Source organism: Vanellus vanellus (assembly GCF_965231255.1).
Source record: "Vanellus vanellus genome assembly, chromosome: 2".
In the NCBI taxonomy this organism is placed as follows: domain Eukaryota; kingdom Metazoa; phylum Chordata; class Aves; order Charadriiformes; family Charadriidae; genus Vanellus; species Vanellus vanellus.
Genome location: NC_138906.1, coordinates 162,878,469 through 162,895,766, shown reverse-complemented (window position 1 = coordinate 162,895,766; position 17,298 = coordinate 162,878,469). Strand labels below are relative to the sequence as shown.

At 40.3% G+C, this 17,298-nt stretch overlaps 1 protein-coding gene across 1 annotated transcript in view; it reads right to left on the bottom strand.

Moving 5' to 3' along the window:
- Window positions 1-13,495, bottom strand: part of KHDRBS3 (KH RNA binding domain containing, signal transduction associated 3) — a 97,120-nt gene extending 83,625 nt beyond the window's left edge. The window contains exon 1 of the mRNA XM_082479299.1: window positions 13,095-13,495. Within this exon, the coding sequence (XP_082335425.1) occupies window positions 13,095-13,182 (88 nt within the window). The 5' untranslated portion in view covers window positions 13,183-13,495. The remainder of the gene's footprint in view (window positions 1-13,094) is intronic.
- Between the last annotated feature and the right edge of the window lie 3,803 nt (window positions 13,496-17,298).

Genomic DNA, 17,298 nt, shown 5'->3' with positions numbered 1-17,298 from the left:
GACATAACATTGTAGACAGGTTGTATTTTGATCCACAAAAATTCAGCTCAAGAATTTGAAAAATGCATTCAGAATACTTAAAGAGGTAACAACCCAAAGATCCTACAGCACTTGTGCTTTCTGGTCCACAGATGTTTGAAACAAAACCTATGGACCTTAGTTGGTGTGTGTAGAAGAAAGGGGACTAACTCCAGCACACCACTCTGGATTACTTTAACACATCTCTAATCTTTCGGAAGGCCATTACTCCCACTGCCAGCAGACAGAAGAGGTAAACCACTACTTTCAATACAGTTATTGTAGGCAGTACTTTTATTGTTTGTCATCCATTACAGTCCTTGGTTGCAGTAACATAACTTGGTGGGAAAAACATACAAAGACAGCTTGTACATCTACTGCCCTGTCAGAAAGTGCAGTTTCAGACCACATTATCTCATAGTTATTAATTTTAGAAGTGTTACTGTTTTAGTCTTAATCCCGCTAATTTCAAAGCTCCAGGTTTCACTGAACACTACAACTTTTCCTAGTGATGACTGCATTATGAATTTTCTTCTGGGAGTAATTCCTATATTTATTAAATAGCAGATTTCAGTACACTTCTACAGATTTTACACAGACTTAACTACTAGAAAGTGTCACATGCACAAGGCCATTGACATCTTCAAGAGCCATGGAACAATTCACAGCCAGGGGAGTACACCTACATTCAAGCTGAGAAACCAAAACTGAACTGGTCACTGCTGGGAAAATGCTACTAGCCACAGACACCTGCCCTGCCTGCCCCTCACCTGCCTTCATAATCCCATACACCCCATATATTCAAGTTTCTGCTCCTTCACCACTTCTGTCCGCCAAGAAACAAGAAGTGTGCACATCAAGAACCTGAGGTGCCGTTACTTCTTGGTTCAGTGTTGTTTGAATTGCTTTTATATGGGAAAGGAAATTTTGACTCTCCAGTCTCCAAAAGTAAAGCATCAAGTTACCTTCTAGATGTGACCAAGGACAAAGGGGATGCATTTAAAAAAAAAAAAAAATGTAGCTGCCTGCAATGTTTGGGTCTGGGTGCCCAAAGGAGGAAGGACAGTCGAGACAAAGCAATAACCACTTAATATGGTAGATTGTTCTATCACTACTTGCTACTAGAGAGAAGCAAAACAAAGTGAATTTAGGAAGAACAAAAGACCAAACCAGCAACCATAATGGGTTCTTGTAGTCCCATTAAGTTTTCATGAAGAACGGTTCACATTTACATTGTTTCAAGTCTCACTACTCCTTAATTCATTGATTTTAGAGCAAGTGCAGGAATGACTTACCTAGTTACAAACAGAATAACTACCTGAAATGCTGGAATGTGCTAGTTCACATAAACCCAGGAAAAAGGTGCTTAATTGGACTAAAAAAGATCTGACTGACCACTAATAATAAATCTGGAAAGAACATTTCACAACAGAAAAGTTAAACTCTTTCTCAAACCATCAGGGGAAATATAGGCACAGATACCTCTACCAAATTTGACATGAGCATTTAAAGACTCAATCATCAGCGTCTCACAGAGCAATAGAATACCAGAAATGGTAGAATAAATCTTTGCTGAATATAAATGGAAGTACATTACCAGGATTGCTCTTTTTTTTGTAGTATCCCTTTCTGAAGCAACACAACCAATTTAGCAGGTTACTATTCTAATTTACAGTAGCTGTATCTTAAAAATATGAAGATAACACTAAATTACCAGAAAGAGCTGGGAATGAGGAAAAGCTTTTTGTTATTAAATTCATACAGCTTTTATTTTACCCTTGCATAATAACTATCATTGGCAGTACCTCTTGACAAGAAGCAAGGGATTAACTACATAGCTGGCCAGGAGCATCCATTCTCTTTAATCTATTTTTCTGAAGGGGCCATCTGCTCTTATTTCTACATTTCGTAGCCTAGCTTGAAATTGCATTCACTACTCTGTTAGGAGTTCAATTAGTTACATGTAAAAATTTCTCCCATCTCAGGATAGCTGTCTGGAGGATGAAATCCTGCAAGGTGAAGAGGGAAAATGGGTTATTACCAAAAGCTGATTGACTATAATTGATACAGCTCAAATAGCTAATTAGTCATCAATAAAATGAAGGGAAAATAATGCTCTAACATTTGTTTTATTACAACACAGCTTGACATCTATTACCGACAAGTATGCACAGCCACATTTGAAGGTGCTGAATCTGAATAAAGAGACTATGTTTGCTTTCTGTATTCTCTGCATTATCCTTTTCAGATGACACTGCAAAAAAGCTTCAAATCTCTCCTTTGATAACAGCACCAAAACCTTCCAAATGAGGTACCCAAAAATACCTCATGCAAATGCTGACAGGACATACCTACGTGATTAGCACCACTTGCAGACTTATGAATAATAGACAGTTACCCTGAAAAATTTACTCACTACAAACTACTGGTTTGAGCTCTAGCCAGGTATTACTCCCATACTATAATATCAAGTAAAGGATTCTGAAAGGACTGTACAGAATGAAACCTAGTTTTATATCCTTCTTCATCCAAGTGGGAAAGAAAAGTAGTTCTGATTCAATGTTTTCTACCCATTTCACTGTTTTCCCCAGAAGACCAAGCAGGAGCTTATCCAGTAAGTCAGTACTTTAGACAGTGCCTAGAGCAGCTAACTTCTCAGCATCACCTTCATGGAAGCCATCACAACAGGTAGGGTTCCAGCCTAGATAACCAGCCATTGAAAGTTCTGGTCATTGCTTTGAGCCCATTGACAAAAATAAGGGATCAGTGCCTTGAAAGACCTACAAGCTACGCAGAGGCAGAAAATACATTATGTTAGCATAACTCACCCTACCACTGAAGTCTAAAGAAACTATGATCCACTAGTTAAGAAAGCAAATCACATTCCTTTTCGTCTATCAGGGGCATTAATTTAAAAAGGATAATTTGTCTAGAGCTCTTCATACAGTTGATCTCACAGCCAGCTACTTGCCACTTATGTGATAATGAAACACACATCCGCAATTTCAATTAACCTTACATTGAACTATATGAACTATTACTTAGTGTTCCAAACAAGGACTATTATTTCAGGAGATTTGTATATTCTGTAAGTGCATCTATGAAGAAACAACTTATAACTAACATGACAGTGGTTTCCCTGCACTCTCCATTTAATCAGCAGATAATATGATATTAGCAAGAAAGCCTTTAATATCAGGGTGGTGAGACACTGAAACAGGTTATCCATAGAAGTGGATGCCCCATCCCTGGATGTGTTCAAGACGAGGCTGGATGGGGCTTTGAGCAACCTGGTCTAGTGGAAGGTATCCCTGCCCATGGCAGAGGGGTTGGAACCACATGATCTTCAAGGTCCCTTCCAACCTAAACCATTTACGATTTTAAAAGCTTAGAGTTTAAAAGTCTGACAAAGTATTTCTTTTAAAACTTCATTCAACACTTATCAAATTCTGATTGACTGACAGCAGTCTTACTAGCTAAAGCATACATCAGGAGAACAGCACAGGCCAAAGCTATTTCAGCTCCCATCCACATCTCATATATTTGGAAACCCGGTGTCCAAAGATAAGGTAGTTCTATTACAGCCACAGCATTCTGTCTACATTTGAGCCTAATCTTGTGTTTGAGGTATGAGAAGTAAAGACAAACACCTATGAGACAGCATAGATGCAACCAATGCTAATTTCAAACAGGCCAGTTACCAATTAAAGCCTTTACACCTTGAGCATCAGCTTTTATAGTCACATAGTGAAGCTATGCGACGAGTAATACTGACAAAAGGATTCTCTACTCACTGAAGTCTCAGTTAACCAAATATCGGCTTTCAGCAGGGACCTGCGCTTTAAGCAGACAGAACACATCTGGCTGCAAGAGCTATTGTGACAAGCGAAGACCAACAAGACCCAGCACTCATGTGCAGCTGTCCCCGGCAGGGCTGAGCCCCCTCTTCCCCAGGTAGCCCCGGAGGGACTGACACAGGCACCAGCACTGCGCCTGCCGCACCGCCTGCACCCCCTGCTGCATCATGGGGTAAATCATGCCAAAAAAGGTCTACAAAGCCCTCCAGAATAAGCTCCACCCAGAATGAAACACCACATGATGATTTCCCTAATGCTTAGTGACCCACTGCTAATGCAGCAGAGTTTCCCAACTCTGGAAGGTTTTTGGATGCTAAGTTCTACCTTCAAAATTTCAGCATCACTGTATTTGAGACAACCTCTAAAGTCTCCTACAGGAAAACACATTGTGAAACGCTTCTGGTCTTCCCAAAGTGCATTCATATTAATACTCCACAAGCACCCAAGATCCTCAAATTCACAGCAAGAAGGCTGGAATAAATCTTAAAAGGTCATTCATTTTCTCACAAGCATTTTATATGACTATACTTATGTCATTCCCAACATTTGTTTCACATGGTACTAACAGGCTTCTGTGAAGACTTCAAGTATCTGCAGAAAAAGTGTCTGAAGAACAGATACAGCAAGCTTTAAAAACATAAATCTTGTTGTATGCTTTTATACAGCAGGCCAATAAAAACCTAATCATTTTCCCAGACCATGGATGCATGGTGTAATAAAAAGGTCAAGGGTATATAAGTGAAAAGAATCTTTAAAACCAATTTGTATTACACAAGACAAATAGGACCACAGTAGCCCTTTCCAGTCCCAAGATCTAGTACTAAGGTGCCACATCTCACCTTGCAAACTAGTCAGCCTAGGGTATCATCAGCATACCTCTAGAAAAGCAGCAAGTGTTAGACCTAAAGAAATCACTGCAACTTGTCTTCTGTGAAGCAGAAAGTAAAGCAGATTAGATCCTCCACACATCAGGATTTAAATGGAGAAACTGAATCAAGTCATTAGTAAGAAATTGTTTCACTTTGTACAAATCCACCTGCCACCAAAGTTTTGGGGAAGCCCTGTAAGGAAGACAGAAAAGTTGCTATGACACTACCTTCTTCCTCGAAATTAGGACTTCATCCTAAAAAAAGCTGGCTGGAAGTAGTCACGAAACAGATAATTAGCAAAGTGAAAAACCACTCTAGGCTTCTGAACTTCCACAACTGTACCAAGAACACTGTACTCAAACAGTGTGAAGGTTAGTCTAGAAGAGAAAAATCTGCTTTCCTTCAAACTCAGGAAGGGGTATAGGGTATAGTTAAACTAAAAAAAAAACATTAAAGAACCAAACTGACATTATGGAGCTTAGTACTTTTTGCTTTTGCAAAGGCAAAATTTATCATTTAACATTAGTTTAGAGGTGGGCAGAACAGAAAAGGCTGAGGTTTTGTTTGGTTTTTTTGCTTCACTGGTTTACCCCATAGAGCTGTATCACTCAAGTCTGCATACAACAGGGCACATCATTTCTGCTTGGTAGCACAAGACAACCAAAAAGACCAGATCCTCAGTATCTGAGGGTTAAGGAGCTCAGGGAGCAGAAACTGGGCTGCTGACCAGAGATGCATCAGGATTGGTGCTTCACTGCCACCTCTAGTTGACTGCCTCTAATTAGGCCAGAGATCAAAATGATCCAGTAACAAAAACATTTGTCCTTTATCACAGTAACTGGAGGAGACACATGAAAGCAAGAATGACTGCATTAGAAGCAGTCTTTCCATTTCTACATCTTTTAAAAACATCATTATTGCACAGCAGCAGGAACAACTGGCTGAAAATACCTAAAACTTTTTGCTTTTAAACACATCTGCTTTCCAGAGTACCATTACTGAATGATCAGAGGCAGTAAGAAACTGCATTTATTCTCCAAGCATTCAGTAAATGCAGCAGCGTCAGAGCAACAGAAGCAATTTTGGCTTCTTCCTAGATTCTTTGTCTTGCCCAAAGAGGCATCTTCCTCTACTGACTACTCCTTTTATTAATCCATTTGGATTGTACAAAGTTGAAGAAAATCGGTAAATCCCCAAAGGATTTGCAACTTCAGATTTTCACTGTCACTACATTATACCAAGATCAGCACAGCAGCAGTTGTTATAACAAATTTTTTTGGATTAAGTGCAAGAACAATAGGTTTACTGAAATTATTTCTAATCTTTGATGTTTCCAATTATTTTGTCAAGAAATGCTTCCTAGAAAAGACCTATAAAAGAACACCTATATAGGCCAAAAAAAGTGAAAGATTTACCAACTGCAAGAATTAAACTGACATTTGTTTGCTGCCTTGCAACTTTGGGCCTATTGAGCTGCTAGCTGAAGCCAAAAAGCCTGATAAACACATCAAAATAAGAAATGGAAGGCAGCCAGCAAAACAGTAACTGGAAACTGAGAATGGGAAGGAAGGAAATCCATTTAACTTTCCAGTTTCTTATTAATTTTACCTTGACAATAAGGTAAAACAATAAAAATGACCACAAAACAACCATAAGTGATAAATACAACAGAGTTGAGCTCAGGCAAAGGAATATTTTAAGGTAGGATAAATGCAAAGAATAACACAGGCACTGCTCAGCTGTTGAGACGCTCAAAAATACAGCTTTCTCAGCTTAACAAAAATGTTTCTTCATCCCACCTCTCCAGTTGCTACTCTTTAACTTGCTCCTTGTCATAAATAGCCAGCCTACATCGACTGTATATCCCAAGTCAATGACAGTCAGTAAAGAGCCTTACAATTTAGTGCAAATTAAGTGTCCAGAAATGCATCTCATTTTGAATCCAAGATGTCAAGAGATGCAAAATCTACCAGTTCCTACATTTAGGAGTTAATCATCCGTTGGCTAAAGCACTATGCTTTATTTTTTCATTTGCACTTTTTTAGGCAGACACTTCATCACCAGTTTAAAGGACCTCTTAGCACCTTTATTTACCTCTGTGAAGGTAGTAAGGCACTCAAGCCATACATTTAATGATCATTTTCACAAGCCAATCAGACTAACAAGAGGCATACAGGCCTTCCCAAGCTTGACAAGCATTGCATTTTTTCCATGTTCTTGAGAATTAAGACACATGGACTTCAGTACCTAGAAGGTTACAAAAAAGTGAAATTCCCTCATCATATCCGTACAGCCTTAGCTTAAAGCCATAAAGATATCCATTTTCTAGCTAGTGATGCACTTGGAGCTCACACTTAGCTAGCAATATATGGCTTTTAAGTCATTCCCGGTACTACCATCCCTACTACACAGCTCCCATCGCACAGGTGATATTTGCCTTCCCAGCTCTCAGGGGTAGGTAACCCCACTTTATCAAGATACTCCACTCACCCAGTATAAATATTCTGTCCTTTACTGTTTTCCATTTGAAAAACAGTATTAATAATGTAAACAGTAAGCCTGCAGGTTCCTGCAGAGCTCAGCTCAGTCCGTTAATTCACCATAAAATATTAGGTGTGTCACTTACCAGTTAATCTGTTTAAACATGCTTTTTACTGCAACTGCTAAATACTAATTAAAAAGTCACTCAGTACCACACTAAATACTTCAGAGGCTACTCAGCTCTGAACTTTGAGATCCAATTCTTTCAAATCAAAGCGCATCCTAAATTCTTTTGTTTCTTAATTATATTTGAAGTCAGGGGGGTAACTCGGAGGGCAGAAAGGTCACACAGATTTTAAGTACATGCAAGTTAAGTCAAACAAACCACAGGCCAGAAGAGCAGCCATTCAGTGCTGTGACCTTCTGATTTCTCCAGTAAATAAATACTTAGAAGGTTACAGTTTTAATTTGCATGGCTGCTGTCGAAAAGGATTGAAAGTGACAAACCATGTCAGTCTAAATTTGAAACCTTTAAATTCGATCTCTCTCATTGACTGCCAAAGTAAGTGTGCAAGTGAATTAGAAGTCAGCTTCAGACTAAATGTGATCATTGGTGAGTGGCTGCAGGCTGGAGTCATGCTTCAGAGCAGATGAGCTGAGGGTGAAGTATGGATGATTATCTTCAGCTGCATTTCACAGCAACCCTGTTAACATGACTGGAATACCCAATTAATCACTTCCCCAGCCTTTTAAGAGGCCAAGACTGGAATCTAGTTGCTAATAAGTCCTATGACTTTGCCAATACAGTTCCACCGCAATAAAGCAGAGTCAACCATTACAAAAACAGTTCTGAAGTGTTACTGAACTTCTACAGAAGGCTGGAGACACAAGGAACAGTCTCTGAAATACCCCTTCTTCACTCCAAGTCTTATTACTTTTCATGCTGTTTTACAAAAATAGGAATAGAACCAAAGTCAGCCTTCCCTGGTTTTATGGTGCTACCTTCACACCATATCAATTCCCATTACTGACACTACATTTCTCATTACACTGAGCCTGCCAACTAATTCCCACACATTTTCATAGACTGTTGTTTTGAAGTCTGATTACTAGAAGACAATGGAAGAGGTTTTGTCTAGTTAACCTCTAAAGTAAAACAACTTAAAGCGAGCCACTGTCAAAAAAAAAAAAAATCTTTGAAAGGCACATTACAAAATTTACTATTCTGTTCAAATCGCTAGGACACTCCAAATAATCTTAAAACCCAATCAGCTTTCTTCAGTTATATTTGCTTTACAAAATGCCTATGACCTTCATAAAGCATTTTGCCAGCCTCCAAGAACAGGACACTTTAAAGAACTGTCACTCATATGATTGAGACTACAATGAGAAAGAAAGGAGAGTTTGAGGTTTTTCAGCAACAGAGTACACATAACACCATTAGGACTGGGAAGGAGCAGCACCACGTGTCTGTTCTGTGCCATGAAACACCCGTCCTCAGAGGAAAGTGGATGATACAGTAGCAAACTGATTTCACAATATATGTACATCACTTTGCTACATGTAATCAACTATATCTTTTAGAATTGGGAAAAATTAAAGAAAATCCTTGCTAAGCACCCAGAAGCCCATACATAAAGGCATATTTATTCAAAAATCAACGGAACCTTAACTTGTAAGTTCCTTCAAACATTTTTACAAAGCTACCCCTTACCTGCTAAAAAAAAAAAAAAAAAAAGTAGACAGTTATCTTCTGCAATGCATAAAGTCAGCACAGTTTTCCTCGCACTCCATTCTCCTCGATATCTAGGGAGGTACTGGGCTATTTGATTATTGAACTCCCACTCAGAGTTTGCCAGAAGAACCAGCAAGCCTCTCATCACTGCCAGTCCCACAGCTCCGCAAAGCCATTCGCTATACAGCTAGCGCATACAGCCATCTACTGATGGGAAGGCTCCTCATGCCTGTACATCATCTTGTCAGCAATAATTTAAAGGTAGCCTCACCAATTTAAGACATTACCTCAGATCTCAAAGCAGTAAAATGAGCTCGTAAGGAAGAATTCCATGGGTATAGGCTACAGAAAAGTAAAAGCTGTCTTTCAGCAACAGCACCAGGACTCTTGAGGATTTTAGCTGCCCTAAATTTGATTACAGGGTCCTCTCCACCTACACATTTAACATTACACAAACCAAACACCTACCCAGCATCTCTTTTAATGTCTCCCCTGTTACAAAACATGTCTAGTATCAACATGTTTTATTTACAGTTAGCCTCTTCCATCTGCTATTTCACATACTTTACCCAACATTCACAAAATACTTGTCATAAACCAATGCTATGCATAAATACAAAAGAAGATAAAGTAACTCTTGCAGATCTTTCAGGTTTTTTACAGCATCACTCATGAACTAAGTTATGACAATCAACATTACACTTGCACATTTACATACAACCCCAAATGCAAACAAAATCAGCCTTCAAAATAAAGGTCTCAAAAAAAGGTTAAAAACAAAGCTGCTCAGTGCTTTGCAATGATAAACAAAGAACTAGCCTAACTGCAGAACAAGCACCACTTTTGCAGTATTTTTCAGATTTTGCATGAAGGTGAGCACCTGAGAGCTGTAAACAGGAAAAATACATGTACTAGAGTCCTGCTTCTTCACAGAACTTCATCCTTCCCAAGGTTCTTCAATTACAGAACTTATAAGATAATAATTGGACATAATGTTCCAGTTTCCATTGTCTGTACCAGCTGCAAATTAATCCTATTAGTGTGGTCACCTTATGCAAATAAATCTACTTCTAACCTACAATATGTTTAAAGGTTTACAGATAAAAATACCCTTTTTTAGGAAGGCTTAATGTTCAAGTATACAAGTAAATCATCTTAGAGCAAAGGATATAGTCTAGTCTTCTGTTCTAAAATTTAAGCAGCAGCTGAATGTTTTAATGACCATTTAAAGAAAAATTTAAGCAATAGGTCTTATATATTTGTCCTAAAGAAACAAGTCAAAGAATTGCACAGAGTTTTTAAACAAGAAAAATCAGCACTTCCACATACTACTCAGGAACAACGAAGGATACTGATATTTGATTGCAGTGCTTTCAAAATGCTTAAAACAAGGTTTCGTCAGGACAAGAGATGCGAGCATCTCTTAATTCTGAAATACAGATTAATAATACTGCCCAGGAAAGTATTCTTGCAGCATGCTAGTTATCTCTGCATTGTTATTTTTCAACTGAAAGGTTATCCTGGAACTCTAAAAGCATGTCAAGCTCCACTTTTTTTCTGTATCATTTAAAATTAAGCAATTTGTGTGTACCCAAATTATAATTTGTAATTATAAGCATAATATGCAAATGTGTCCACTTCCATTTGAGAACTATAATTAACAGATTTTGCAAGTCTAGACATAGGACTTTTCCCTAGAAACCAATTTTCAACATGGTTAGAAATTTGTTAGCAGTTTGGCTCTTTTGTCTGCTCAGTACACACACTTCAATTCCTTCAGCATCTTGGCAAGATTTATTAATTCATCCACACAGTTCTTCCAAATCTTGAATTTCTGAAGAAAGTTGGCTGATCTACAGTATTTCAGTTTAAGTAATTCGTATTACATTTACTATCTGTATTATGACATCAAAATGCTATTACATAATTAAGCCGGTTATTTTAAGCACTTAAAACCTTTGCTAAGACATTCTTACACACACCTGGAAGAAGCCAAACTGAGAAACATGTTTCATTCTAAATTGAAAAGCTAAACAAACCCAGTTAAAATTAGACAAGCCATTTCATTTGCCTGCTCACTAAACTATCTGACACAAAGTACAAGCCAGAACTATTACATATACATTTCCACTAATATTTGCCTTCATTTAAGTGCACAGAATTATTACAATTGAGAAAAAAGTCCCTGATAAAGTTAGCACCACAACAGGATGGGTTTGTAAAACATCTCCTCTTACATTTCCCAATTGTAACAGACAGTCACTTCACCTTATTTGGTTCTTTGTTGACTCTACAACTGCTTAAAATATCTATTTCATACAGAAACTATGCAAATTTGCATTTTAAAACACAGTTAACCAGTTGGCACTGTCACACTCAATGTGTAACTGAGTCACGCTCAATCTTTTTTTGCCCATCTCTAATACATGCAATACTTCAGATTTAATGCAAGACTTCACTTTCAGAGTAGGTTAAAAAAAAAATCTAGAGACATACTGGAATAAAGACATTGAATCCACATCCATCTATACTCATTTTTTCACTGACAATATAATTTATTTTTGGAAAGTATGCATGCAGATACCATGTCTTACATGATAAAAGGAAGCAGAACTTTGTCTGCCCTCAAAATTCTCATTTTAATGGGAACGTCAAAAAATTATCAAAACTGACTTTGTGACTATGATAACAGCCATACAGTCATACCTACATCCATAAACACTGTAAACTAGTAAATCACATACTTCTGTAACTTTCTGAAACAGTTTACATACACAAAAAAAGAGATTATTCCTTCACTAACTGGAGAACTTTACTAATTTGCAGCCTTAAAATCTTAGCCACCAAGCTAAATTTCATCAAGTTTTTACTTACAGCAAACAGCGCAAATGTTTATTGACATAGTTCTTCTCCCACTATCAGTGGTGGTATTTTCACAAAGAAAGGAAAAATATGCAAAATAACAACCATCTAACAACACACAGCTACAAATCACATGGCATATGCATTCCACAGCTGAACATTGACAGCTACTCCTAACTCCAGAATATTTCAGACAATAGATGACTCTCATTATGATTTTGAGATGGGCACTTGCAGTTCATTACACATCAAGAACTACAACAACACTTTAAAAGAAGCCACGTTGATTTAGACCTATTCCTGTTATAGGAAGTAAAGTACACTAGTGCAGTTCTGAAAGCACTTCAGTTGAAGCCAAAAATCATTTTGGCTGTCATGAAGTTATATTAGAAGATCAGTTCATAACTTATTTCACTTGACCATCTCAAACACTGTGTCAAGTGTTTGTCTACAGAGCTGCACTTGAAAGTCACCTACTAATTATACAATGCTTCCAAAATTACACTAGATCATATTGTAACCATACAGTATTACTTTTCTATTCAGTATAGTAACATTGAAACAAAGAGCTAGCACTTTAAAGCATATCTGACACATTGGATGCAGAAGGGGTAGGAATCACTTATTTGGAGTTACATAATTGCAAAAGAAAACACGCTTCGGTTTTTTTTTTAAAGATTCACTGGAATGTATCATTGGTTCTTTAATATTGCAGTTACAGAGCCAAAAGTTCCTAGGAAAGGACACAGGTCATAGGCTCCTTTTTAAGGAGGCTCACACATACGTAAGCAATAATCTGTTTATTGTTCAGGAACACACCGACAGGGTGAAAGAGGAAAGCCTTTGGGAGTTTTAACCAACCTGAAAGCCCCGGCAGAGCGCAGGAGACCCCAACCCGTTCTACACAACAATTCCACTTGGAATATCCTATAACCCAAGCAGCGAGCGACCGTGCCCGTTCGAAACACGGAGGGAAGAGGAGGAATTCAGAGGGGGCGGCGGCCCGCAGGGGGGGGGAACAACCCGGAGCAGCCGGGCAGAGCCCCCCCGACTCCTCCCCGCAGCGGGGGAAGGGGGCAGGAGCCGGGAAACACCAGCAGCGCGAACACACACAGCCCAAAAAAATCTCGCCCCCCCCCCCCAAAAAAAAAAAAAAAACAGCCCCAGAGAGCAGTGCACAGCGAAGAGTCGCCCTCTCACCGCCGCCCTCCCGAACTCCGGCTCGTCCCCCGCGGCGGGACGATAAAGCGGCGGCGCTCCGCCAGCCCTCACCTTGGTTGACCAGCCGCAGGGCGTGGGTGAAGGACGGGTCCAGCGAGTCCTTCTCCGCCATCAGCTCGGGCAGGTACTTCTCGTCCATGGCGGCGGCCTGGAGCGGCAGCGGAGCCGGGGCGCCGGGTGCCCCCGCGGGGAAGGGGGCGGCGGCGGCGGCGCGGGTCCGACTCCCAGGCGGCGGTAAATCCTCGGAGGCAGCGCTTCCCGCTGGCCGCCTCCCGCCCGGGGCTGCGGGGACGCATCCAGAGGGAAGCGCCGCAAACCTCCGGCCGGGAGCGGGGAGGTAAGGGGCGCCGGCCGGGGGGGACGCCCCCCCTCCACACACACAGGGGAAGGGGCGCGGAGAAATCCCTCTGCGGAGGCGCACGGGGAAGGAGGAGGGAGAGAGGCGGCGCGGAAGCCGCTGACCCAGGCGGGACAGGCCGCCCCGTACACACGCGCGTAGACGCCAAGGGAGCCCGTGAGGCGGCTGGCGCAGAGCACGAGCCCACACCTCCAGCGGCGCTGCGCCGACTGAAGAGACGAACCCCTCCGCTCCAGGTTTAAATATGCCTGCCGAGGCCACGCCCCCTAACCGCCCACCAAGCCCCGCCCTGGATCACTGCCCCGCCCCCGGCTCCTCCCAATAGGCGGGGATAGCAGAGCCCCATGCACAGTCGCTCCGCCTACTCAAGTGGCGACTTCTATTGGGTGGCGTGACTTGTCAGTCAGGGATGGGCCGCAGCTTCGGATTGGTGGCTGCCCTTGTACTTCCCCGCCCCGCGGGTGGGTGGGTGTGGCGCTGAGGTAACGCTCGCACAGCGGCTCCTGACGGGGAGCGGGGCGCAGCTGTTGAATCCTACAGCGGAGCTTCTCATGAGGGGAGAGCTGATGCCTCGACATACGGTCTTCCACATCGGCGTCTGCGGGTATTCGGCCTGCGGGAGTGCCCGAAACGGAGAGCTGTAGCGAGGCGAAGGGAGCCCGCCCGGGGCCTCCCACCTCCGCCAGCCGTACTCCCCTTCTCAGGACCCGCTCCCCGAGCCCAGAGGCGGCTGAGAGGGGCTGAGGGGAGCCCGGACAGCGTCCTGACCCTCCCTTTCCAATCTCGAGGGGAGAGGGAACGAAGAAAGGCAAGACCGGCTTTTAAAGGAGGAGTAAAACCGCCGGTTTATCTTCTTTCTCTTCCCCCGAACAGCGGTTCTCTATTTATCCAGCATTTCGTACTTACGCCTCTAGTAATACAAAGCACTTCATGAATAAGAGCCAGGAAAATCTTACTTCTGCTGAATTACACCAACGGGCCGTTGTGGTTCAGTGGCAGCCTATTTTACAGGAAGGAGAAGTAGGCTTTAAGAGCCCTTCCTCAAGCCTATTTCCCTATTTTTTCAGTGGATACACTTGGTCTATTAGATCATTATTCTCTTTGATCTTTAGCTTTGAGGCTTTGCATAGCTTCCTCATTAGACCTTAGGTGTTTCATCAATGAATCGGTGGTGAAAAAAGCCCAAAGGAAGCATGACCAACTTTTCTCCTTGGTAACAGAGCACAAGAGCAAAATTACTTAAAAAAAAAAAAAAAAAAAAAAAAAAAAAAAAAAAGAGAGAGGAAAATTACTAAATCACTGAAGACAAAATCATGCTAAAGTAAGATTTTCCCCCTCTCTGTTGGTTTTTAAACCAACATTTACTGGAAAAGTCAGTAAGAAACTTTATGCAACAAGCTGCAGTTAAAAGACCACTGAAAATATTCTTATCTCTGTGAATCAAATAATCACACATTTACTTTTGTATTTCATAAAAAAAAAAAAAAGGTTTGCAATGTGTCTTAGTTATATCCTTGCAAGATGGGGAGAAAAAAGCTCTGAAAATGAAAAAAGGCTAGCATGAGAAATCACTCAAAGCTTGGAAGCAGAGGTTAAGGCTCCCTTCTCAGAATTACATGTGCTCTTTCACCCTTATAACAGAATGTATTAAGGTATCTTGTTTCTTGTTGTATTTTACAGACCAGAATATCTCATAAACCAACATCTGATATGTTACAGTATGAAGTATACTTGATTTACATTCTGTCTACAACTGTTCCAAATAAATCTTGACCCAGGACTAACAGAAACAGATTTACAAAGTTATATTTTAAAAATTCTCCTGCATGACATCAAGCTTGATGTATACAACTAAAACATACAAGCAACTGGAAGAAGTTGGATTACAATGAATGTTTTATTTCAACCTTCCATATACATCTTCTATATAAAACTACTGAAATGCAGCCATCTGTTGTGAAACAGGCAGACGCGTACAACTTTGACACAGAACAATATGTAGGAGTGTAATCTTTATTGAATGACCTGGAGCAAAATAATCCTTATCTTTGCCAGTAAAGCCAAAAATGTATTTAAAGTTCCTCTACAGCATACAAGACCTCAGACAGAAAGATAGCTATATTATTACAAATGGTGTAAAACGCAATGTACCTTTCACGGAAATAGGCATATTCTCCCTGGTAACTGATTAAATAAACATTTGGTGTTTCAAGAAACCACAGTATTTCTTCCCAAATTATACCGATTCCCTCTGGTTTGCAATAGAGAAAGGCTTACTGGATGTCTGAAGACTTGTTTCTCACCAAGTCTATAATAATACAGGAATTATAAAATTATCCACATTTTACCCTATTGTTCAAACTCAAACCTGCACCTAACAAGTGCAATATATTGTTTTCTCCAATGCAATTCACTAGGATGTAATAAAACAAGAGGAGAACAGAAAGGATGGGAAATGATGAGCCTCGGGCCATAGAAAGCAGCCTGGGATGTGGTTAGCTGGGAAAAGCTTGCTGAGCATAACGCTTACTCTCCAGCAAAGGCAGGAAACACCAACTTCTTAAGGAGTGATTGCTTTCTTGCTACTGAAATCTATACAAAGCTTGAAAGGCAGCTCGATCGAGGCACTGCCCAATAAGTATCAGCTTTAGTATTCACAAATGTTTAAAAGTCACAAGTCCAAACTTTTAACATTCACACTTAAAATGTGTTTATCCCTATTCGCCAATGGTAAACTAAATAGGATTTTTTTACACATGTCCACTCTGCTGTCTGTACGCATGTGGTAGTCTCAGGAGGTTAGCTTGGTAGGTGCACATCAGTCAAGAACTGGTGTCAGAGTAATATCCATTACTTCCCTTAAAGCACTAGTTGTCTGACCTGACAGTGGGCCTGTCTATTTATAAACAAAAATTCTAGATGCCAAAATTAATAATCATACATAATAGAAGTACTAGGACATATTAGTACCTTCACTCTCAGGGGTGAGATTCACTTTCTTACTTGTACCTTTTGATTCAGCTGACAGGACAACTGATGACTATGTGTGAAGAGGCTGAAACTGAGCTGCATCCTCTCTCTGGTAGGTTCTGTAGAACTTATTGCAGTTACATTGTCCTTATTTGCTGGGTCAGCATAACAAGCAGTATTTTCACCATTTAAGTCTTTGTTCCTAATACTGTAAGTACACCTAAATATTTGTAATTTTGCCTAAATTACACCACTCATATTTTTTATTTTGTATGACTATTGTTACTCCGTTTATTCAATGATCGTATCAAGCTGCCACTAACCGTGGCAGACTTTACATGGTTCTAACGTAGTTCTCACCTCTGATTTACCTCTGGGTTCCTGATTTAAAGCTCAGACCACAACAGACTGTTATGGAATCATTATTTATTTGAGACTTCAGCTCATTAAAATGCACACAGCTGAGGACCTATAGAAGCAGGGTCTATTTTGGGAAATAGTTTGTCACAAATACCACTTGTGAATATGTCCTTGATGTGACTCACCACTGTTCTGATTAGCATGTTGCTAAGTAGGTGCTGGCTTCCTTAGTATTCCAGTATATCATTTGCCAATTTCTATTAGGCACATGAAAATTACCATTGCACTCCTTTTTCCAATATTCATGTGGACATTTCTTTTTTTTTTATATACTTGCAAGTGGGCCAAAGCATGAAAAAGCAGATGAGTATATTGTCATATCAAGATATCCATCATGAACCATTTTCAAAAGCTTTGGATGCTTTCTTCTAAAAATTCATGGCTTTCTCTTCTATACCTTTTGCCTCATAGTTCAAAGGTTAGGTGATTTTTGTCCCTAATGAAGCTTATTTCATTATCATCTATGTTAAGGTTGTTTCTTTTAAAAGATTTGTTATATTTTTTCAT